Raw genomic sequence first — 23,771 nt, forward strand, 5'->3', positions numbered from 1 at the left:
TCGTCCAACTGAATTAGCGCATACAAAAAATCAATCATTTTATGCATATTCTCGATTGTGGAGGAGACTAAGTAAAAACAGATTCTTATGAATCCCCGCTTCCTTTATGTTGTTGATAGGACTAGATCCAATTGACTAGATATATGAGTTCCAACCAGATCTGATCGTAGTTTCAAGTTCAGGTGTCGTATCGCAACTAGATTGAAAATGAAAGGGTTTGTAAACCTCTATCAAGAGGCCAAGGTTACGTGCTAACTCTTAGTCACTTGTTAGAAGGAAGTGATATCATGTTTCAGTTTTGAGTCCAATAAGCCATGAAATTGCTATTAGGTTAGGAACTTAATTAATGTAAAATTAAAAGTAAAAAAAACTATAAATATTGTTCCTAACTTAAATATAAAATTAAAAATTTATGAACCTATTAGATACTTTTTAACTTCTAAGATCTCTTAGATACAATCATGAAAGTTTAGGGTAAATTTATCATTAACCAAATATAAAAAGTATAAATGAAAATATAGAAGTATTACAGAGAAATTAGAATATTATTTATTTATTCATCTTTTCCATATTAATAGGTAAGACACATGTATGCTAAAATATCATTTTGGTCCCTACATTACTATCAGTCTCATTTTATTTGTCTTCATATTTTCTACACTTTCAATCCCATCTCATTCGTCTTCATAGTTTCAAATAGCCAATTATAGTGATTTTAGTAAATCTTAATAATTCTTTGTCTTGAAGTTAATTTATGTCAAAAGCTATTGAATAATAATAATATTTTTCATATGAGAAGAGATACAATATGAATATATTGTCAAAGCTTATAGAGTATAGAGAAACGGTTAAAAGATATTAAAAAATATATATATATGATAAAGACTAACTTTAGTATTTCAATAATAAATATTAAATATAGACCTTTGAAAGTATAGAGATTGAAATTGGACGAGCCTCAGAATATAGGGATTAAAATGATATTTTAAACTAATATCCATTTTGTAAGTCTTATGTGGGCTGGGTCTAATGGGCTTTTCTATCGGGCCCATTTCCAAATCCAATCTCTCTCTTACACATTTGAGTTCAAACAGGGCTGACTTCAATCATGTTAACTTCACAAATCTTCATTGAGCTCCGAATCGTCTCTCGGGCGTGCTTCAGATCATTAAGAACTTCAATGATCCTTTCACTGATCAGCGGCTTCAACTCATCGCCGGTTTCTGATTTTCCCGGCGAGTTCACGGCAACGATTGCAAGTGAATCGTCGACGGAATCGAACTCCTTTTCACATTTTCCGATCTTCGTTTTCGAAGGTTCGTCGGAGCAAATTTCAGAAGCAGAGGAGTTTGAGCTTGTAGAACCACGAGCATTTCGATTCTCTTCTTCCAAATGAGAAATTTCACCAATGGCCTTCGAGTTGCTTAGCAGAGACGGAACTTCGATTAGGGTTTTTGGTTCATCTTCATCGCAAATTTCCGACGAAACTGAAGCCTCTGAGTTCACCATCGTGGTGGAAAGGTTAAGTGATCCGAGCTTTTTCTTCAGTAATTGAAGCTTCTTTTCTGCTTTTGTTTTCATTTGAATCTGCTTTGTGATCTGCTTCTCTAATTCTGTTGACTGCAACATGTTCGATAAAATGCTTGAAAGAAATACAATAGGGAAAATGAACCAAGTCCAAATTAAGACCTAAAGCCAATTAGGGTGAAAATGAGGAGAGTTTTGGCATTGGTAATACCCTTTTGCCCATGAGCTCTGCCTCCTCTTTGGCAAGTAACGATGCTTGCCTCTCTGCTAGCAATCTCCTTCTTAGGCACTCCATTGTTTTAGAAACTTCACCACCTTCCATTTTGTTGCCACTGCCACACAAAACCCACACCAAAATTTAGAAAAAGAGATAGATAGAACAAACCCACTTCACATTTTAGAGAGAGAGAGAGAGAGAGAGAGACCTCCATTTGATATTGGGTGCCATTTTCTTGGCCTTGGCACAATGGCCTGGATTAGAATACAAATAGTCATAAAAAGTGGAAAAATGAACTCTTTAACAATTTTTTAATTTTTTTTGTGAAGGAACTTTTTTGAAAATCTGTCTTCTTCAGATGCTGGAGATACTGTGCAAAAGTTATTTGGTAACTCTGACCTGATTCATCTACCTCCATGTTTAAACCTTCTCATTTAATTCATCCATTTATTGCTCTTTAACTACCAAACCCAACTCAACCCAGAATTTTAATCATAGACATTCCTTCTTTCAATAATAGCAGGAGAAAGCAATAATGCATTAAATATCCTTTCTCGATATTGGTTCCTGTTTTTGTCCACAGCTTGGATTGAAAGGGAAGTCAAGCTCAAATTGGACCAGAATAAAACCCATTTCATTTATCTGACCTTGGATAATGGAAATGTTTGAAATATAAAAGATGATTGAATTTTTATCATAGAGTGATAATTCCAAGTTTGCAAGTTTAGTTCAGGGGGGATTCAACAGAATTTTTAAAAAAATGTCAAAATTGATTTCATCACTTGAGATGAATTTGGAAATATGAAGCCCTACAAGCCAAAAAAAAAAAAAAAAAAACGAAAATTGGCAAATAATTATAAGGCTAAATCGAGAATGGTGGCTGCCCAGTTGGCTGATATGGGCTTTTTTGTCATTGTTGGGTGACCCATATGGTCCATGTGGGTCAAATGCCTTTGAGGCCGGTTCGACGACCCGAATCGGAAATGGTTAACCTGGGGAGAGACCTTGAGCCTGCGTGGTTAGTGGAAGGGTCTACGTCTAAGAGAGGTTGGTTATCCAAAATTGTGTTATGATTAGCCAAGGTCTTAAAAGAGCTTAAGCCTATTATTGGCCATGATCAGATAACGGTTCTAATCAATGCGCAGCTTGAGGCCCTCTTGAGACCTGAATAAGCAGTTCCTATTTGGCAACAACGCTGAAATCTACTTACAAATCTACTAAACCATTTTACAAACTCAATTCTCTTAACGGTCGAAGGCAGCTACTCTACTCTTGAACTTGATCCATTTCTCTGCATCAACAAAAACAATAGACAAACAAGGACTTGGAAATTTGATGTATCATGTACTTAAATTTATCATAACATACAAATTTTGAACTTTAAAATCTACAATTGATTTAAATCCTTGGAATTGAATGCTCTAATCTTCTTGGTGGAGCTACTCTACTTCTGGCTCTGGCTGCTTAGGGCAGGTGATGCCCTCTTCAATCAACTACTTGAATATAAGAAGAATTTTGGTATTTTTTATCCTACGTGTTTTCTTAGTAGTTGCCTGGTAGATTTGCTATTAAAAAGGCTTGAAATCTTTTTGTGATTATATATAGAGCTGAAAAAAATTTTGGAAAAAGTAAGCAATTCTGATACTTTGATTTTTTTTTCTACTGCAGATTCATTAAAGAATTTTCAACATAACTATCGAATAACTATAAATTGTTAATTGGACTCAAATAAATTATAAATTATTTATTGTATAACTTGGTGGTTAAGATATGTTTTACCATTGCAAGGTAGTTCGATTTATCCATTTTTTTTTTAAGAAAAAACAATAAGTTTGATATTTCTAAATAAAATAAATAAATAATTATAAATTGGTTTTTATCTTCGTCGGTGATTACAGGTACCACACTTCGGTGACATACTCCGATAACCACCTTCGGATGGCCAATTTCGAGCTCCAGCAACCACCTTTGACGACACCTCAACAACCAATTCTGATGACCACCTTCGTACAAAACAACTCCGATTTACACATTCGCACGACCAACTTTGATGAAGGACTCTGGACTCCATCAACCACCTCTAACGAAAACTCTAACGACCAATTCCAACTACCACCTTCGTGTGCTCAACTTCAGCGACAACTGATAAAAGTAAAAGGGTGGGTTTGATTATCCACCATTTTATCACTCTCACCCGTTTTTCCACACCTTTTCACTACTCTTCCCAACTCCGACAATTACTTTGTCATTTCTCTCTCTTGTGTGTCTCTTCATATTTACTCCTTTTCTCCCATCGTCTTATCTTCTTTTGCCTTTTGGTTTCCCTTTTTCATTTTCTCTTTTCTTTCTTTGTCTGGCTCGTATGAGTTTTATTTTCCCTTTTCTTTCTTAACTCTTCCTATCTCTTTTTTTATTTTCTTTCTTTGACTGTTCTTTTAGATCTAATTCTTCTTCTATTTCATTTTTTCTTAGATCTAGAAAATATTACATACGACGTCCTATTACTGTTTCACTAAACAAAATTAAACAACCTATCCCTTGATGTTTCCAAAGATTACATAATTTTAATGAAATAGTGGAACTTAAAATTATGGCTCAAGTTTTTTTTTTTTTTAAAGATAGTTTATACACTAATGCAACATAATAGTAGAAAAAAATAGACATTGATATTTCTAAAATCATTCCATCGATTTTAGAAAAAGGTAAATCCTATGAAGCATAGATACTTCATGTGAGGCAAAGAATCTGTGTCAGACACGTATTGGATATCGATACTTCCCAGATACGCATCCGACACACAATTTGATGTATCTGTTTCTATGTGTACTTTTTTTTTTAAAGAAAAAAGAAAGCAACTCATCTAATCTTTCTCAATCTAAAATTAGGAAATCTATTTAAAAAGTTCACTACTCGAGTCTAAAACTAAAAGAAAAAATAAATAACGAATCAAACCCTAGATTAGAATCATCTAATCTCCATCTTCACATTTGAATTTCCACCAAGTCGACCAAAAGATAAATCATTTGGATATCTTCAACAAAAAAGTTCTTCGATTATCTTCATACTTCTCCCTCTAATTTTCTTCTTCTTCTTTGCAATATGAATCACTTTTCTATTGCATTTTATTAACTATTGTACTTCAACATCTTAGATGTTTTTTTTTTAATTTTATTTCAGTGTTTGTATTTATTTTGTGCTATTGTTATTAATTTGTATGCTAAATTTATCTATATCTTAAATTTTTTTAAAGAAAAAGAATATGTATCTTCAATATATCAGTATCCTCATTTTTTAGAAATTGACGAATCGACGTATCTGTATCGTGTAGTCGTATCTATGTCTTCATAGGGTAAATCCATATTCCACAAATTGGTCAAAAAAGACAATCTAATAGTTGGTTTTATGATTTACATTGTAAGATTTTGGTTTTTTTTTTAAGATAAACATTTAAGTGTCACTTCTTCTATCTAAAATAATGTCAATAATTTCATTTGATGACATTAATCATTTCATTTTTTTTTTTTTAATTTTACGGTAATCAATGATTAAGTTGAGTTTTTTTAATGGAATAACCATTTCTATTTGAGTGTTTAAAAAATTGAATTCAAAATTTGGTGTTTTGTATATGAATACTTTGTAGAAATTTGTTATGTTGTGATAATGAAAAAGAATTTGACGTTATTTTGTTTTTATTTTAGAAAAGTTAGGAAAATACGTGTATAGTTAAAAATTAAAATTAATAATAACAAAAAAAAAATTAATTTCATTTACAAAAACAGATATCTCAATTCAATTCTGCCTCCAAACACAAACAATAATTACCAACTCAACTCTGTACATCAAACACATATAATATAACTCTTCGTATAATAATTATCAACTCAATTGTATGTTTTTATCGTACGCCAAACGCCTCTAAGAGTTTATAGATTAATTATCAATTGCCCAACTTACTAGTTTTTCTGCTTTGGGAACTCGACGTGTCGGAAAGTGGGGTCCGGAGAAAAATGATGGCCAACTACACGTAGTTTCTTTTTTCCAGTCAAGAGATGGGCCCAGAATATGTAAGGTTCGCCGACCTTCTCAATTGTACTATTGGGTGTTTCCGCAGCAAGACGATATGTCGAAACATGTGGTCTTGTCTATCCACTCCCAGATGAAGATACTTCCTCTTGAAGTTATCATCTTCCCATTTTTTGCAAACGACATGTCGTTTGTAGGAGAAAGAATTAGAAGCCTTAGTGCCCTCGATGAATCTTTTTTCCAATTTGGATGGAGAATTTTCATTTCAAACTAACCATAAGATGTAAAAAGAATCAATATAATTAGGATTTACAAGTACAATGAATAGGGGGATTCAAAAAATCTGAAGACCTGAAAAAATCGGACAACCTAACCCAATTTATGCGGTCTGGATTGAGTTAGATTGGATTGGATTCAAATAAATAAAAATTTGGTGGGTTGGATTAGTTTATGGATTCACATAAAATAACTCAAACCAGACTTATCATTAACTTTAAAATTTATATATTTTTCACTTATGATACAATTAGATATACATATATTTATTTTAGTTTTACTCAATTTCATTAGTTATTTGGATGATTTATTTTCCAACAACTCCTAGTTGCTTTTACCACTTTAAATTTTACATTATATAAATTGAAATTGAGTTATTAATCTTAATTCAATATATAAAAATAATTAAATCGTATTTTTACATATTAATATTTTACTTCCTATTAAAAAAAATCTAAATAAATGGTTGGGTTGGGTTCATTTTCTAATGATGGTTGTTTGGGTCGAAGAAATTTACAACCGAACAATTGGTTGGGTCTAAAATATTCTTCAATCCAATCCAACTCAACTCATGAAGACCTCTATTGAAGAATACCCATAAAACTTCAAATTTGTCTTCAATTTCATTTTATAGATTGTGTTCGTCCACTCAACTAGTTTTGGCATATATGGTAAGTCTCCACTTCCTTAGGACTCAGGTATGCAAGTTCCAGATACACAAAAAGAAGTTAGAGATGAAAGATCAGCTTATTAACTAAAAATGTTATTTGAAATCAGTAGGACACAAATTTCAATGCATTCAGTATAATATTTGTTGGTTCTTAAACTTTGAATCTTATTCTACGTCTATTTTAATAGAAAGTTGAGGTGACTTATATTTTATATGACTAAGATGCCAAATAAGTTAATCACCCTAAAAAACTAGGGTTTTGAATTCGAAATAGAGGACAAAGTGTTTTTTTTATGAAGAACGTAACAGTCACTTTGCCTTCCATATTTTAGTCATTCAATTTGCCTTCCATATTTTAGTCATTCAATTTGCCTTCCAAATTTTAATCATTCATTGAGGTATTTTTCCATATTCCACTCGATCCCTTCTTCCTTTTTTTTTTTTACTTATGTGATCCATTGAGGTAATATTTATTTGCAATTTCTTAGAGTTTATTTTCTATATGGATTGAACTTATTTGCATTTTTTTAGTTTATTTTACCTTGTCATGAGATGTTTTATTTTTGGGTTTGAAAGTTCTCATAACAGAATACAGTGGAGAAGAATACATAGAATATAAAAATATTAACGATTGAGGGAAAAAAAACTTTTACATCAAAAATGGACAAATCTCTACAAAACATCTCTACACTAATATGCCAGTTCTCTTATATTTGATTCTACCCTATTTTCTTCTGTTTTCCTTGGATATTCCAATTGAAAATAAATAAATAAATAAATAGGACTTGTAGTTTTTTTTTTTTTTTTTGACATAAAAAATAGTAGGACTTAAATCACCTCAACTTTCTATTAAAAGGTTAACGGAATCCTGACAGCAAGGACCAAAATAAACACTTTTTAAAAGTTTAGGGACTACGATAAACGTTTTTTAAAATTTAAAGACCAAAATAGAATAAGATTCAAAGTTTAGAGACCAAAATAGGATTTAAACTATTTTCTTTGTAAGACAACATATTTGAAGGAGAATATTTCAGTAGTGAATCTCTAATTTCGAGAGTAGATATCTCAATAGCATAATTGTATTAACGTTTTCTAGCTAGCAAAAGATAGAAGTTATCATATTAACTTCTAGCTGAAGGAATATGTGAATACCAACAGTGGAAAGATTGTGTCTCAATTTTTTTAATTTTACGGAACACCATTAATTTAGAGGACAGAAACAAATATACAATATTCTAACTAAGCATGCTTACACAATAATTTAGAGAGGAAGAAGAGATTAAAGGACTTAGCCTTGAAGATCAATGACCTTCACGAATCCCTTTGAATGTACTGCTTGAAGCGATTCGAACTCTTCCTCTTCTCTTGAACACACGAACACAACAAGTGGAATTCCAATTTTCAAACATCAACACAAACGAATCTTCGTTATTCTCAAGGTAGAGAATTGCTAAGAGGTGTGGACCTCAGTAAGATTAATTTTGGTAGGAAAAGGGAAAGTTTTTGTTGAGAAAGCAATTGCACATAGAGTTTTTCTTCTTCAGAGATCAATAGATACTTTATAAAAGATAGATACTTAGAAAAGAAGAAGACCAATTAAAGACTGATTTTTAATTTAATTTAATATATATATATATATCATATATTAAACCATATGTTATATCTAAGGTAACATATAACCTATAGTTTATTATTCTCTCATTTAACCTTTAATATGAATCATATTCATAATAATTTTAACTTATAATTTTAAATATGAATCTTATTCATATAATTAATATTTAAATCATATTCAAATATTTATTTTTCTCAAATAAAACTTATATTATAATGCATCACATACGTTATATTAATTATATTTTATATAAATAATTCCCTTCAATTAATTTGAACAATTTAAATTAATTCAAAATTAATTTTTATTCTCATTAATTCTTATTGAACTAACAATGTGACTTTATTGACCTATAGATTGAAGCTCCAATGGTGCTTGATTAATCTATTAGTCACTCCACTAAAGACCGACAGTTGTATTCTTCGCACTAGAGATATATTTTTGTGTCAATTAGATATAACCAATTAATAGTTCGTTGACCTTTCATAAATTGTTCATAAGTATAGTCGAGCCAAAATTATCATTTTACCCATGTACCCATGTAGTTACATCTAATTTCTTAATTACCACTGATTCCTCTATTGAGCAATTAGTTATAGTCTAACTACAACTAAACCCCATCAGGTCAAGAGTGTGGCACCACGTTATTCAACCCAGCCCTTAAGGGAACAATCTCTCTACTTACCCTAACAAAGAGTGAATTCTTTCTTGTGTAGCTGCGTAGATGACCATCTACCCTAACAAAGAGTGAATTCTTTCTTGTGTAGCTGCGTAGATGACCATCTTCATAGGTAGGAGTTTACAACTCACTCAGGATTCAAGTCAAGTCTCTTCTAGGTATTATATAGGAAGACTATTCATTTCTTGGTATGATCTTAGTTTACAACTCACTCAGGATTCAAGTCAAGTCTCTTCTAGGTATTATATAGGAAGACTATTCATTTCTTGGTATGATCTTAGTCAAGTCACTTATGGTCATCTTGGTGAACTGTAAGTTTCTTCTAAATGTTACATAGAGAGATTATTCATGTCTTGGTCTGATTTTATACAAATTCTTTGTATAAAATACCTTGCTTACATGTCTCTACATGAATGATCAAGATCAGATCATTTGTAGCACTTTACAACAATTGTAACAACTACAAAGCGGATCGTGTTCGTAGTGTCACCAAAATTAGATACCTAACCTGATCCATTTACTACAGATTGTTCAAGTTATCATTTTAACATAATCCACCTATATATTTATACATACATGTTTAAGTTACAACATATAACCTTGGATGCTAATTTATTGGTTTCTGGGTTAATTCAACTAAATATCGAATAAAATATCTTTTATTTTATTACATAAATAAATTATTTGTATGAATACAATTACAAATTACAAAACCATGAGATTTATGACATCAACTCCAATAGTAGCAAGCTATTCAATTGACAATGACTAAAAGACAACACTTAGATTAATTGGTAAAAATGAAAGTTCTTCTCTTTATTTATTAAATAAGCCATTTTAAAAAGATCACAACCCACTGTCATTCAACTTTTTTTTTTAAAACATGTCACAAGTTCAACTATTATCAAATCTTGTTAAAGAAATCAATTTTCTAATTACTTATCTTACAATTGACACACTTGATCACTAAGAAGATTGAGGTGTAAGGTAAAACAAAAAACATTCACTTATAAAAGCCAAATATACAGTTCTAATATTCTGTATTAAAAGAAAAACGATGAACTAGTTAAATATTTTACATAAAACATAAAAATACTTTATTAAAAAAAAAAACCATCCCTCAATTCCTACCCTAAAAAATAAAAAATACAAAGATTCATTTGAATCTCACATGGTGAACCACACGTGTCTTTATCAAAGCCCATCTTCTCCCCTTCCTCCCATTGTAGCTCATACCTTACAGTCCTCCAGTTTGCTTTACACGTGTAAGTTAGTCTCACGTGTTAGTCCTATACTCTGCATCCGGTTCTATGATAATTCCATGAAACCGCTCAATCTTGGACGTCAATCTCCATCAGATGTACACATCGTGGAGCCCACCTTGAGGAGGATCTCCCACAGCCGTTGGATCTCTCCGAATATATCATCAGTGGGAAGCTGAAACCTGCAACAGGGACACGTGTTCCTCTTCCTCAGCCATGGCAAAATACAGAGCCAATGGAATAAGTGGTCACAAGGCAATTTACACGCGTCTCTTCCTTCTACCATCTCCTCTTTACAAATCACACATTCCACCAACGCACCGCCACCACCCACCGCCACTGACGGCAGTTCCACCACCGCCACAGGCGACGCCGCCACCTCTCTCCTGGCCTTCCCTCCGCAACTCCCAACAAACCCCACGAATTTCCAACACCTCACAACCGTCTCAATGTACGGAATCAAAGCTCCGCCCCCCCCGGTGGCGATTCCGGAGATCGTTAAAAGGGAATCGGAGTAGATTCTACAGAGGGTCGCACGCCATTTGGTGATCGGAGTTCGGAGGGCGGCTGGATTGTGCTGCCGAACCTCGCAGAGGAGGAGGAGGAGGACGGCGGCGTCGAGGTCTTGAGGGGAGATGGTGGCGGTGGAAGGGTGGTGCGGGAAGAGTTTGGATTGTGACTGGAAGGGGCAGGAGAGGCGGCGGAGGGTGGAGAGGAGGAAGCGGGCAAGGAGGAGAGATTTGTGGGAGAGAGAGAGGGAATTGAGGTGGCGGAGAGTGAGGGAGAAGAGGGTTGGGGAAGAGAGGATGAAGGTGAGGCGGCGGCGGTGGAGGTGAATGTCGGAGAAGATGGAGTGGGAGAGATCGGAGAGAGAAGGCGGAGAGAGGGCGGAGAGGGCGGCCATAATGACAGTGGGGGGTTCTAATTTTTCCATTATGGAATCTCGCGAGTGTATTGGTCTTTCACTTCGGAGAGAGAGAGATATAAACCTTTTTATGTGGATCCCAATTTACTCATGGCATATTAGGCTGAAATATTAATATTATCTTACTAACCGAACTTAGTATTAAAAGAAAAAAAAAATACCATTGAAATTTAGATGAAGAAAATCTACAATTAATTCTGTTCTTATTTTATTCTTAAAAAATAAATTCTTGTTTTGCTGTGTACCAAGTGAGTAATAAGGTTTTCATTTTAGTGTCTTGTCAATGGTTAACCATGGATTCTAGGGAGTGAGGTTGCTTAGTCTAAAGAATGATTAAATCTCAATGGTTAAATCTCAAGAGTTATATAGAATTTGATTTGTTTGCACTGATTTGAAAAAAATTGTATTCTTCAAAAAACTCATTTTTATTTAAAAATCGATTAAAATACATTTGAAAAACTATTTTGAGTGATTGTTAAACAATTCAATTTCTTTCAAAAACGGTTTTTTTTTTTTTTAATTAAACACTTGAAAATGTATTACAAATACATCTTTAATCGTGTTCAAAGTATAAAAAGTTAATAAATCATGAAATTGATGTTTTTAATGGATTTAAGAACTTGTCAAATAAGGAACGAAGTTAACAACTTATATTCCTTGAATCAAACATGCCTTTAATGTCTTAAACAAGTGGGTGAGCATGTAGGAGTTCAAGTTGTTTTTCTATCGACATTTGCTCTAAGGATCAATAGACCACTCCAATGTCTTTTTATTTTTAATAATTCTAAAATTTGGTATAGAGTTAAAAGGAATGACACGATATTTAATCAATATTGACTAAAAGTCAATTATAGAATATGAAATTGCACATAAATTTAAAGAGAACAAAACAATATTTGATTGATACTGATGGAAGATTAGGTTATGAGCTAAGAGGATCTTGTTTATCTAAACTCCTGTCATGGGATAAATTTTCAATAGAATTGAGTTCTCCATGAGTTACGCTCTAAAAAGAGTTACAATCTTACAATAAGATAGATCTAGATTATCAACATAAAAAAAGGTTAATCTATAGTAAGAAATTAAAACTCTGAAGCTTCTTCATCAAGTTCATAAAATGTTTGATTGAACATCGGTCAAAATTAGGCATGATTGAAGCAAGAAAAGAAATTAGGCATAACTAACCTTTTTCATGATAAGAAGACATGCTTTCTTTTTCTTCGAAAATCCTTAGAATTTACCATATTATGTAGCTTTCCTTTTGCACCTGATCATCAAAATGTGAATAAATTGTTCTTCCCCATGATATCTAATAAATATGAGAACGAGAGTGTTAGCTACAATGTAGAAACCATATTAAATAAATACAAATTCTCTTAGTAAAAATGGAAATGAACGGAAGGGAGAAGGATAGTATTGATACACATCCAATGTGCAATATGTTAAAAGGTTGATATCGACAGAAATGTCCATGTGTTAATTTTATGAAAATGTCAATGAAAATATTGATAAAATGTTTGTTGATAGATATTTTGAATATTTCTCAAGAAAAATTATTTTAAAAAAATAACAAATAAACACTTTAATTTTTAAACAAGTTAACATGTCTACTATTTATATTATATTTATATCAATGACATTTTGTTACTTATCTTTTATGTTTGGTAGATTTTTTTGATATAGTGGATATATTGATTTATCCTTCACGTCGATGTCAACATCAAGGAAACGTAGAAATATCGACATGTTAAAAGAAATTTAGCCTAACATAATGACTACAATTATTAATTTAGTTAAAAGAAAGGGCCAAATTCAAGCTATAATTCACTCCCTTTCATTTCCATAAGCTGATAGTCATTGCCTTTTTTCTGTAAAACGCAACAAAACAAACAGAAAAGAGTAAAGGGAAGGGTGGCCCATCCATGGCTCTTCCTTTTGTCCCCTCCAACCTAACACACTTTCGTCAAAGCCGGTGGAATTCCACAAGACCCAACCACATGTGTAATCTCTCTCTCTCTCTCTCTCTCTCTCTCTGCACCAATCATGGCCCCCTGTCTGTAACCTTTTCTTTCCAATTTCCCAGCTTAGCCTTGTGTTATGGGCAATATACATATATATATATATATATATATGTATGAGCAAATTGCTTAGTCCCACATGGTTGACAAATCATTGCTCTTTTCCATGTGTCTCAAAGTTTCATTTCTCCATTGTGTTTAGTTTCAATCTAAGGGTGTGAAACCTAGTTTACAACCTTGAAATGTTGGGCCTTAATAATCTCTTTTGTCCTTTGATTGGAATTTTCATCTCTCAATAAGGAATGTAATTAAGGATATTATAATGGCATATTAGTACTTAGTTAGGAAAGTAGTTAGGGAGATTAATAATAGATAGAGGGTGGGAAGGGATGAACTTAGACATGATTTTGGTGAGTGAATTAGGATTTGGAGAGATCCCAAGAGGGAAGGTACAAGTACCTCGAATTACCTTACTTACGACGTTTCCTACATTTTTTGCATTCTAATACCTAACACTCTCAAAATTGAAATTCAAAGATGCATATTATGTATTTGTTTGTAGGTGTCTAGTTAGGGTTTTTTTTCCCTTTTGAAGTTCAGCAATTTGGGAGTAGGGAACATACTTAATGCCAAGTTGAGTTATGCTTGTGTTGGTGTACCTAGTAATTCGATCAATCTATATAGATGATGTTGTGACAAAAAGAAATGAAATTATACGGATATAAGCTAAATGGTAAAATATAGCATCAAGAAAAAAAAATAACGAGTTAGAAGCAATGAAGTTTATATCGTGGAAATTGAAGATGATATAGATCTATCCACACAAGTTCCAAGATATCTATATTCCATGATAAATCTAAGAGAATAAACTACTTTTTAATATAAAATATTATTGTCTGTTATACTTGGCTAAATCAATACATTTATTATAGTTTATAAAGCTTGAATTCTTTCAGGTATTAGTGGCAGTGGTATGAAAGAATTTAATATTAGAACGTTTCCTTTCAATACCTGCAAGCTGCTGCTTGAGGGAAGTTGAGTTGTCTCAATTGGGAATGGATTCACCAGTCTCATCATCATGGTAAGTGGGACGGAGATTTTTTTTAACTTAAGACATGATGATTGAGATATCTGAAGCAAGCAACGCAGTGGCCAATGGCACGCGATCAAGTCAAAGATCAGAAAATAGGTACCCTGTTAAGATCTCAAACAGTTAGCTGAACTTTATCGAAAAAAGGTAGGAGGAAAAAGAAAAGCACAAAATAGAGCCCAGTCACCATTCTTACTTTTGAAAATGAGAAGTGTCACCCACCTCCGTTGAAAGAAATACTAAAGTGCATTCCAAAATCACCTTACAATTATACAGAGCATAAAGTGTTGCTTTTTTGGGGTTATGGAATACTATATACAGTAAGCATCAATCTGGGTCCGTTTTCAGTATCCTTTGGGAATCCAAAGTTAACGAAGCCTACGAACTGCAGTGTTGTCTAGCTCTCGACTGACGACATATAACCATCTTCATCAGTCTACTGATGCATAGAATTAAATGGTTCAACTCGTCACATACTTTTTTCTGATGTTAGAAATTCAATCTTGAACTCTTTAATCATACTATTGTGAACTAAAAAATCCTTATTACCCACCAGCAGGGCCAAATATCTGATTCCTTTTCATTTGTAGTTGCTTTCGTAAATATTTACCTCTTCGGGTTGAATTCTAGCGGCCTTCAACATTATGCTCCTGTGAACATATTGTCCCTCCGAATATCGCTTGGCTCATAAATAGGGAAGGAAAGTTAATTGCCAGTATAAAGAACAACTGTGGCCAATGAAGAAACCAGTTTGCTGCAGCTAGGTAGGTAACACACAGTTCTCAATTGGCATGGTGAGATTGAAATCTTCAAGTCGACAACATTTCAAGGAATAACTAATGCTAGGAGGAATAACTAATGCTAGGACTCTCTTGTCAAAAAATAAGACCTCTAATTCTAAATAAAGTGGTTTATCTTCAAGGAGCATGATTCAAGCAGAGAAATGGCATGCAAATGTGCTTCACAGGTTGTCTTGTTTTCTTGCTTCCTTAGACATCTATGGGCCACGCACTAACCACTGCCACAGTCGTCATCTATCTCATGTTGCAGAATGATTCCTTCTTCTTTCATCAACCCGAGTAATCCTTCCAACATTCCATAAATCTCTGGAGTCCTGTTATTAGAAGTGTCTCTAGCTATGAAACTCTGTAACCCTCCCCTTGTTTCTATCCAGCTATTTCCTGGGATCTTCTTCAATCCAACTTCCTTCATCAAATCCCTAACCTTGTCAGCTTCTTTCCACCTTCCAAATTGTGAATATAAGTTAGCCATGATGACGTAGTTACCAGTATTTTCAGGCTCAATCTCAAAGAGACGATCAAAAACATACTTTCCAAGTTCAACATCACCAGCAACGGAAGCCCCATTGAGCAAAGCACCCCAAACTTTTGCCGTGGGTTCAAATGGCATTTTAGAAATAAATTCAACAGCATCAGAGAGCTTTCCTGCTCTACTAAGGACTCCTACCATGCAAGCATAATGCTCGACTGGTGGTTGAATCCCATACTTTGGTAACAAGACATTAAATATCTTCCAGGCTTCATCTAACTCTCCTGAATGGGCACAGGCAACCAATACTGATGTAAAGGTTACTGGGTCAGGCTGAATCCCGTTTGCCAGCATCTCATAGAAAAGACTAAGAGCCACATTGGCATCTCCATGTGCAGCATATGCTGAGATTATTGCTGTCCAAATGATTAGACTCCTGCCTTTTAATTGATCAAAAACTTGTCGTGCCCCATGGAGGTAACCAGACTTAGCATAAGAATTAATGATGCCAGTGGCAACATAAATATTTCCATCGTAAGCTTTTCTAATGGCATAAGCATGAATTTCTTTCCCACCTTTTATGGTTGAAAAATGTGAGAAAATGGGAAGAACGCTCGCAAGTGTCACAGTATTTGGTCTGCAACCATGTGACTGCATTGCTCGAAATATATCTAGAACTTCATCTTGCTGGTTGTTCTGAACCAAACCAGAAATCACGGCATTCCATGTGCTCAATACTGGCCTTTCCAGTTCTCGAAAAAGGTCCATTGCTTGGTTAACAAAACCATAAACCATGTAGCCTGATATCATCGAACCATAGGTGACCTCATCCTTTTTAGGCATTTCTTCAAACAACTCCCGAGCATAATCCAAGCTACCACATTTTGCATATAATCCAATAACAGCATTGCATAGTGAAACATCCATTTCAATCTGGCTTTCACTGACGAATCTATGAACTTCCATTCCAAAAATGAGATCATTGGACTGAGCACAAGCTTGCAAAACACTGACCGTGGTTAATGCATTAGGCTTCAGCTCCACTGAACTCAACATTGCTTTAAATAGTTCCTTGCACTCCTCATAGAACCCGCCCTGAGAGTACCCAGCCACCATCGCATTCCAAGACACTATATCTTTCTCAGGCATTCTATCAAACACAATTCTCGCTAAAACCAGCTCATCACACCTCGAGTAGAAAGTAATCAAAGCATTCACAACAAAAATATCAAACTCAAGCTCTCGTCGAAGAATGAAACAATGAACTTCCTTAGCCAAAACCGAATTAGAAAACAAAGACGCCAACGCTTTCAAAACACAAGTAATCGTAAACTTATCAGGCTTCACATCCGTCGAATTTGAATTAACCAAAGACGAAAACAGCCTCAGCATATCAATGTGCATATTGTGAAGAGTGTAGCTGATGAACAAAGCATTCCAAGTGAAAATGTTTTTGTGAGAAATGTTACCGAACACATTGTAGGCATCTCTAAGGCTGCCGGATTTTGAGTAGAAGGCGATGAGTTTTGATCCGAGGAAGTTATCGGGAGCGACGGATGATAGAACAAGACGAGCATGAAGCTGCTTACCGAGGCGGACGAAGAGTTGGTCGGTGCAGTGTTGGATAAGGCGGCCATAAGCGCCGTAGTTCATCTCGTCGGTGCGGCGGAGCGCCTGTAGAGCCCATGAAAGACAGACGGTGGCGGGAACCTGAGGTTTGAAGGTTTTTGGGCTTCGCATTCCTCATTCATTTGTTGGCCCGTTTAGGTGGCAGGAGGGTTTATATTGAAAATTATTGTGGATTACTTTACTATGCAACTAATATTTTTAAGATGTCCTAAAATTTAGATTTTTTTTTTTAAAATAATGTTATTTTAATATATATTGACAAAAATATGGTAGGATTGAAAGTATTTTTAAAATAGGGATAGGATTGAAAGTATTTTTAAAAATAGGTGTTGTGTTTGTTGAAACTATTGACAAAATTAAGGTAGTGAAATTATGTACATGGTACACGATTGTCATGTGGCAAACTCGTGTACTGGGTACACGAGTACCATTTAATCCAGTCAGCACCACGTCGGCTGACTGGTTGACTGGTTGTATGGAAACTCGTGGACCATTTGTTTTTCTTTTTTTTTTTTAAAAAAAATATATTGACTAATTTTTTTTAGTGGGAGATGTACAACAATATCAAGACTTTAGGAACGGATCCACAAATTCCTTCATCATTAAATTTAATTATATATTTAATCTACAATGAAAACATAATTATCTTGTACTCATATAAAAAAAATAAAATTGAAACTTTTGGGTGGCCCATTAGGCCCAATATAGTAGAGGTATGGTAATTTTTGAAGAACCCTAATGAAGCTGTCGTCCACTCTTCCTCACTTTCACCGCATGATGAAGCTTCCGCCCACACCTCTCATTTTCATTGCCCATTCTTCCTCAGATGAAGGCTTCGTTAGCTGGCGCATATACCGCCTTGCCATTCATTCGCTCCTCCGGCGACCGTGTAACGATGGTCTGATGCTATTTCCGGCGAGTTCCCACAGTGAGATCGACTTTTTTCAAGATATGTTTTTTACAAGATATGCAAAACAGATACGCTAAATCCTTTTTTTTTCAAGATATTCATTCGCTCATGGACATATCTTTTTTCAAGATACGTAAAACAGATACGCTAAAACACAAATCTGACATGTATCTGAATCGTATTTGGACGAATCCGTATTTGATACAGATTCCATTACATAAAAAGTATAAGTACATACAATATACATATAAGTACATAAAATATACAATTACATAAAAAATACAAGTACGCTCTAGGTTCAGTCCAATCAATTTCCTCATTATTAATTGAGGCAAGAATGTCCTTATGTTTATCAGAAATCAAGCAAATACCATCTCTTCGGGTAAATACTTAAGGTAAATAGCAAAAGCAAGGGTAATAGCAATGCAAGGGTGGCGGCAGTTTAATGGGGAAATGAGTCGTGTACTAGGTAATCATATACCGGATACACGATTACCTCCTGCATGACTTGACTACGCGCGTTAGATCAACAGGTAATCGTGTATCGGGTACACGATTTAAAAACTTATTTTTTACAATACTTTCAATCCTACCCTACTTTTATCAATATATATTAAAATAACATTATTTAAAAAAAAATTAATTTATCAATGTTTTATTTAAGTAAATTTTAGGATATTTTTAAGATGAATTCTTTCTAATCTTTTAATTTTGTAATATTTTAATATATATATCATTTTATGATTTAGAGATTTTATTTTTTCAAAATATTATTAATTACATTATCTTTCATTAATAAATTTTTTAAACATTTAATTTTTTTCTAAATTATACAAAATACCTCTAATTTTATAGTTTGTGTAAAAAATATCCTTAAAATTTCAAAAGTTTAAAAAATACTCTCAAACTTCCAAAATGAAGTAAAAAATATCCTTGCTATTAGTTTTGGATGAAACCGCTAATATTTTGCGTAAAAAATAGCCCATCTTACTTCTCTATTGTTCTCTTTTTTTTCTCCCCTCTCTTCTTCAATATCCTCTTAGTCCACTTTTGTTAATTGTTTGACATTTATTTATCTAAAATAATAATAATAAATTTGCACACTTCAATAAATGTATATGACTTATTATAAGATAAAAGAGAATAATATAAGCACCAAGATATTTTAGGACTTAAATATGTTAACAAAGTTGTATATTGGTAGTTTAGTGCATTTTAATAGTCATCATTGTGGATGATGAAAAGTGTAAGAATAAAAATAATAGAATAAGAAGGAAAGAAAAAAAGAGAGTATCGGTATAATTTGTTTTAAATCTGGTTCTTTTCAAACAAAAGAGAACTTTAAATATATTAATCGACATACTAATGGTATAAGCATTTTTGGAGGTTTTTTTTTCTTAAAAAAAATTGAGTTATTTTGGAATGAGTTAATAACGATTTTTGTTCATGAAATAACTGTGAGGATATTTTTGAATTTTTTAAATTTTAGGGACATTTTTAAACTTCTGAAAGTTATATTTTTAACACAAAACTTTAATAGTCTAAATCCAAAACTAATTTTTTTTTAATTTAAAGATATTTTTTAAACTTTTGAAAGTTCATGGGTATTTTTGACACAAAACATAAAGTCCAAAAGAAATTTTTATAATTTAACCAATTCTTTTTTTATTAGTATCATTTATGAATATTAACATTGTTATTATTATCTAGTAATTTCAAATAAACTCATTTGATGTAGGATATTTCCAATCAATATTTTATTCATTTTAGGATATTTCTTTTATGTTCTTCTGTATTACTAGTTGAAAATCTCTCTCTATTAAGATAAGGGGTGTTCATGGGTTGGGTTGAGTTGAAACCTTTTTAGACCGAACCTAATTATTCAGGTGGTAAAAATTTTCAATTCAAGTAACTCTTATTAAAAAATGAATCCAACCTAACTCAACCATGAAATATTTGGGGTTGTGTTGGTTCGGGTTAATCGGGTCATCTATTTAAAATGTTATTCTAAAAAGAAGCAAACGTAAATATGTAAAAATCCAATTTAATTATTTTCATATATTAAATTAAGATTTACAACTCAATTTTAATTTATATAGTGAAATATATGTCAAATATATTGGAAAATGTAAATAACATCACATATATTGTTCGGTCTACCAAACGATATATTGTACATACTGTCTTATTAATTCACCTATCAAATATATCATGGTTTATTTTTAGAAAATTCATATATAAAGTGCTATGTATATATTAAATATACACTATTTTCTCCTTTGAAGCTTCGTGTTGTTTCTTACTTTCATTTACAAAGGACAACAAGTTTTGAAAGTTTAGTGAAACTCTCCTTATTGTGCATGTCTTGAAAAAAGAAAATTATTTTGAGAAATCTATAGCCATGAGAAATTTTCTTTATGTGCTTCTTTTGGAATTAATATTATTATATAAATTTAAATGAAATTTTGAATAACGAGAATTGAAAATGTAAATTGGGTCAAACATTTGTGTATAACAATAACTCATTAGGTTATTCATGTAAAAATAGAAAAGTCTAGATAATTGTATAATTAAATTAATTTATATAAGCAATTTAGACAATTGTGTGATTAACTTTATTTATCTAGGTTATATATGTAGAAAGTTTGTTTCTATTTGGTTTGTTGAAATGCTAAATTTTGTCTCAATAAATTTTGGAACTTTAAAAAGTGTTTAGTAGGTTTTTTTTTAAACATGTTCATTACAGTTCATAAATTTTAAAGTGTTAAATAGATTCTTAAATTTTTAATTTCTTTTGTTTAATGTATTGTTAAAAATTTTCAATTTTGTATCTAGTGTTTTTTTTAATCTAGTCAACATATCTTTTATATATATATATACAAAAAGGTACATCTCGATCAAGCATTTATCTTTATGCATCCTACCAAATTGTTCAATCATAATTTTTGTTTAAAAAGAAATTGTTCAATCATAATTTGTCCATGAAAAATATTTAGGTATATCATGAATGACACCTATCTTTGTACATCTGACCAAACTGTTCAATCATAACTTAACATGTGGCAAAATTTTCTCATTTCTTTTTTGAAATATTTTAATTCATTTTGGGTGTGAGTGAAGAGAGTGGGATGCACAAAAATGGTGCATTTTGGGATTCACCAAAATATTGTCCTTTGCCACATGACAAGTTTTTCTTACTTTTTATAAAATAATAATAAATAATATATAATATAATAATATATTTATATATATATATTGTGTGTATGAAGAGAGTTGATGAATAAAGGTGGGTTGCACTTAAGTATTACCATTTTTAAAATTCACAAATCCACTCAACATAAAATTAAAATTTTAAAGTTTCATTAAAGATAAAATTTATTTTTGTATCAACTTTTAAATATGTACCAATTAAAAGTATCTATCAAGTTTGAATGTTCAGCTTTATGTTCAAATTCTCCGCCCTTTGGAGCTTTAAAACTTTTTCAATTCTAATCTCTAGACTTTCAAATTTTCAATCTTGATATATGAATTCTCAATAAATCTCTCAAACTTAATACATGTTGCTAGTTTATCGTTTATTTTTCTAAAAACACTTCATTATCTATGAGACTCTCCACTATAAATTTTGGAAACATATTACAAAATATATTTTCCTGTATGTTAAAAAATCATGTGAAAGTAGCCCATAATATAAATTTTAGGTGATGTGTCAAATTAAAAAATTAGTTGGCAATGAGATGAGTAGCCCTCTTTCTTGTAAAAAGTATAAGATTTCTTGATCTTTTCAATGTGATAACACAGAATCTTATCACAAAACCAATTGACAATGAGAGGAGTAACTAGTCTATTTTATAAAAACTGTGAGGTCCATGGATTTATCCAATGTGAGATTCTCAACATGCCTCCTCAAAATAGTGTCTCTTTTAGGTTCACCATTCTTTATATTTTTTATATGAGAAAAAATATATATTTTTTTTTCATTAACACCCATCACTTTTTTTCCTTTCCTTTTCCCATCACCCCTTCTTGTGCTGTTTCTCTATAAATACTCTTTTCTTCTTCACATTCCTCTTGTTCATTCAAATATTTAACAAATACTTCTAGAAAAAGTTAAACCATGAAAATCTAAAAGCAACCAAAACTTTTTTTTTTTTTGGTAGAAAGAAGAAAAGACAAAAGAAAAAGGGGGACTATTACGTTGGTTTGTGCTAAAGAACACGTAGATTTTCCACCATATAATATATTCAAAATATTAACGCGACATATATATAAAAAGAAAGCATATCATAACATGCGAACGGTGGACCATTTCTTATCCCCTTGTTATTTAGAAAAATTTTCAACCAAAAAAAATTATTTACACAAAATAGTAAAATTTAATCTTTTTTATAGAGACGGATAGATTTTGATAGAAATTTATCAACGTCTATCAATAATAAAAATTGATAGAAATCTATCATTGATACTATGTGATAGACAATATCTGTATTTTTCTGTTATTTGTATAAATAATTTGACATTTTTTCTATATAAAAAAATTTCTTTAAAAATACTAATCAATCTAGATATAAAAATTATAGAGGCTTTAAAATTAGAAATTTAACTATCTCATCTCACATATTATCAGAATGAGATTATCAGAAAGGAAAAAAAGAAGGAATGAAAAGAAAAGGACAAAAAAAAACAAAACAATCATAACAAAATTAAAAGGTCACAAGAACCTCCCACGGTGAAAAAAACTCACGTGTAATCTAAATTAAAAGCTCTCATCCATTTTTTTAATCACCCACTAGGTAATATATAAATAAATATATAAAATTTTAGTGGTGTGTTATATTTTAGAGATAAAAACCAATTTTATGTTAATACATCAGTTAAATCTTAAAAATTTGGTTGAATTTACAAAGCAGTCCGTTTGACACAAAATTGAAATCACTATAATAATTTTTATCTATTTCGATATTTTTTTCTGACGCATATATTTTTATTGACATAGACGTATTTATCCTGATGAAAATTCAATTCATCGGTCAAAATAGAGCAAGTGTACATTTTTTTAAAAAGAAAAAAATTATGTTGATAAAATTTCGGACTTATCCCAACGAAAATATGCATAGACAAAAGTCATTAAAAAAACCTACACTTTCCTTTTTCCCTTTTTTCCTTTTTTTCAATTTTTCCTTTCCCAATTTTAATCAGAGTGTACTAGACGATTAATTTTTCATATGAATTTATAAAATTTCATTTGAATCATAAAAATTTATAAACTTATATAACTTTATAAAACTTACAAAAAAATTTCAAACCAAATGATGAATTTAAAACCACACAAAATTCGTCTGGATATTTCCCCCGACTCTTCCTTTCCCTTTTACTTTTTCTTTCCCCTACTTTCCCTTTCCCCTCCATTTTTTTACACAGACGGTCGTCGCCACGCACTGTTGAACTCCGATGCTCCAACTTCTTTGAATATGCTTTTTGTTGGTTGAACTTTAACGCCCCAACGCTGCCGCACGCTACCTTCGAAGGCGTTGGTTCTCCTTGTCTTTACTTTTTTCTAACAAATGTGTCTGTGGATTGTGTTTGTGTTATCATTCTGATAAGAGATTTTTATGTTAAAAAGCAAAATCATGAAACAAGAACATAAGTAACTTTTCTTTT

At 32.1% G+C, this 23,771-nt stretch overlaps 3 protein-coding genes across 6 annotated transcripts; all 3 read right to left on the reverse strand.

The window, feature by feature from the left end:
* Positions 1-966: 966 nt before the first annotated feature.
* LOC120092141 lies at positions 967-3,553 on the reverse strand. The gene is made up of 4 exons (XM_039050352.1): positions 2,144-3,553; positions 1,953-1,998; positions 1,739-1,859; positions 967-1,620 (listed from the first exon to the last, which is right to left on the reverse strand). The coding sequence occupies exons 1-4, from the start codon at positions 2,160-2,162 to the stop codon at positions 1,087-1,089; spliced, it is 720 nt and encodes a 239-aa protein (XP_038906280.1). The 5' UTR covers positions 2,163-3,553; the 3' UTR covers positions 967-1,086.
* A 6,766-nt stretch (positions 3,554-10,319) lies between these two features.
* LOC120091750 (pentatricopeptide repeat-containing protein At2g37310) lies at positions 10,320-17,344 on the reverse strand. Of its 4 annotated transcripts, none has more exons than XM_039049868.1 (4): positions 14,499-17,344; positions 14,224-14,406; positions 12,380-12,461; positions 10,320-10,451 (listed from the first exon to the last, which is right to left on the reverse strand). In XM_039049868.1, the coding sequence occupies exon 1, from the start codon at positions 17,309-17,311 to the stop codon at positions 15,314-15,316; it is 1,998 nt and encodes a 665-aa protein (XP_038905796.1). In that variant the 5' UTR covers positions 17,312-17,344; the 3' UTR covers positions 10,320-10,451; positions 12,380-12,461; positions 14,224-14,406; positions 14,499-15,313. The 4 variants fall into 4 exon arrangements, with proteins under 4 accessions (XP_038905796.1, XP_038905794.1, XP_038905795.1 ...); XM_039049866.1 differs by having other exon boundaries at positions 12,380-12,503; XM_039049867.1 differs by lacking the exon at positions 10,320-10,451 and adding an exon at positions 11,277-11,297 and having other exon boundaries at positions 12,380-12,503.
* On the reverse strand, positions 10,326-11,355 carry LOC120091752 (E3 ubiquitin-protein ligase SGR9, amyloplastic). The gene has a single exon (XM_039049870.1). The coding sequence runs from the start codon at positions 11,201-11,203 to the stop codon at positions 10,352-10,354; it is 852 nt and encodes a 283-aa protein (XP_038905798.1). The 5' UTR covers positions 11,204-11,355; the 3' UTR covers positions 10,326-10,351.
* Positions 17,345-23,771: the final 6,427 nt, after the last annotated feature.

This window comes from Benincasa hispida, chromosome 11 (genome assembly GCF_009727055.1).
Source record: "Benincasa hispida cultivar B227 chromosome 11, ASM972705v1, whole genome shotgun sequence".
Lineage (NCBI taxonomy): Eukaryota > Viridiplantae > Streptophyta > Magnoliopsida > Cucurbitales > Cucurbitaceae > Benincasa > Benincasa hispida.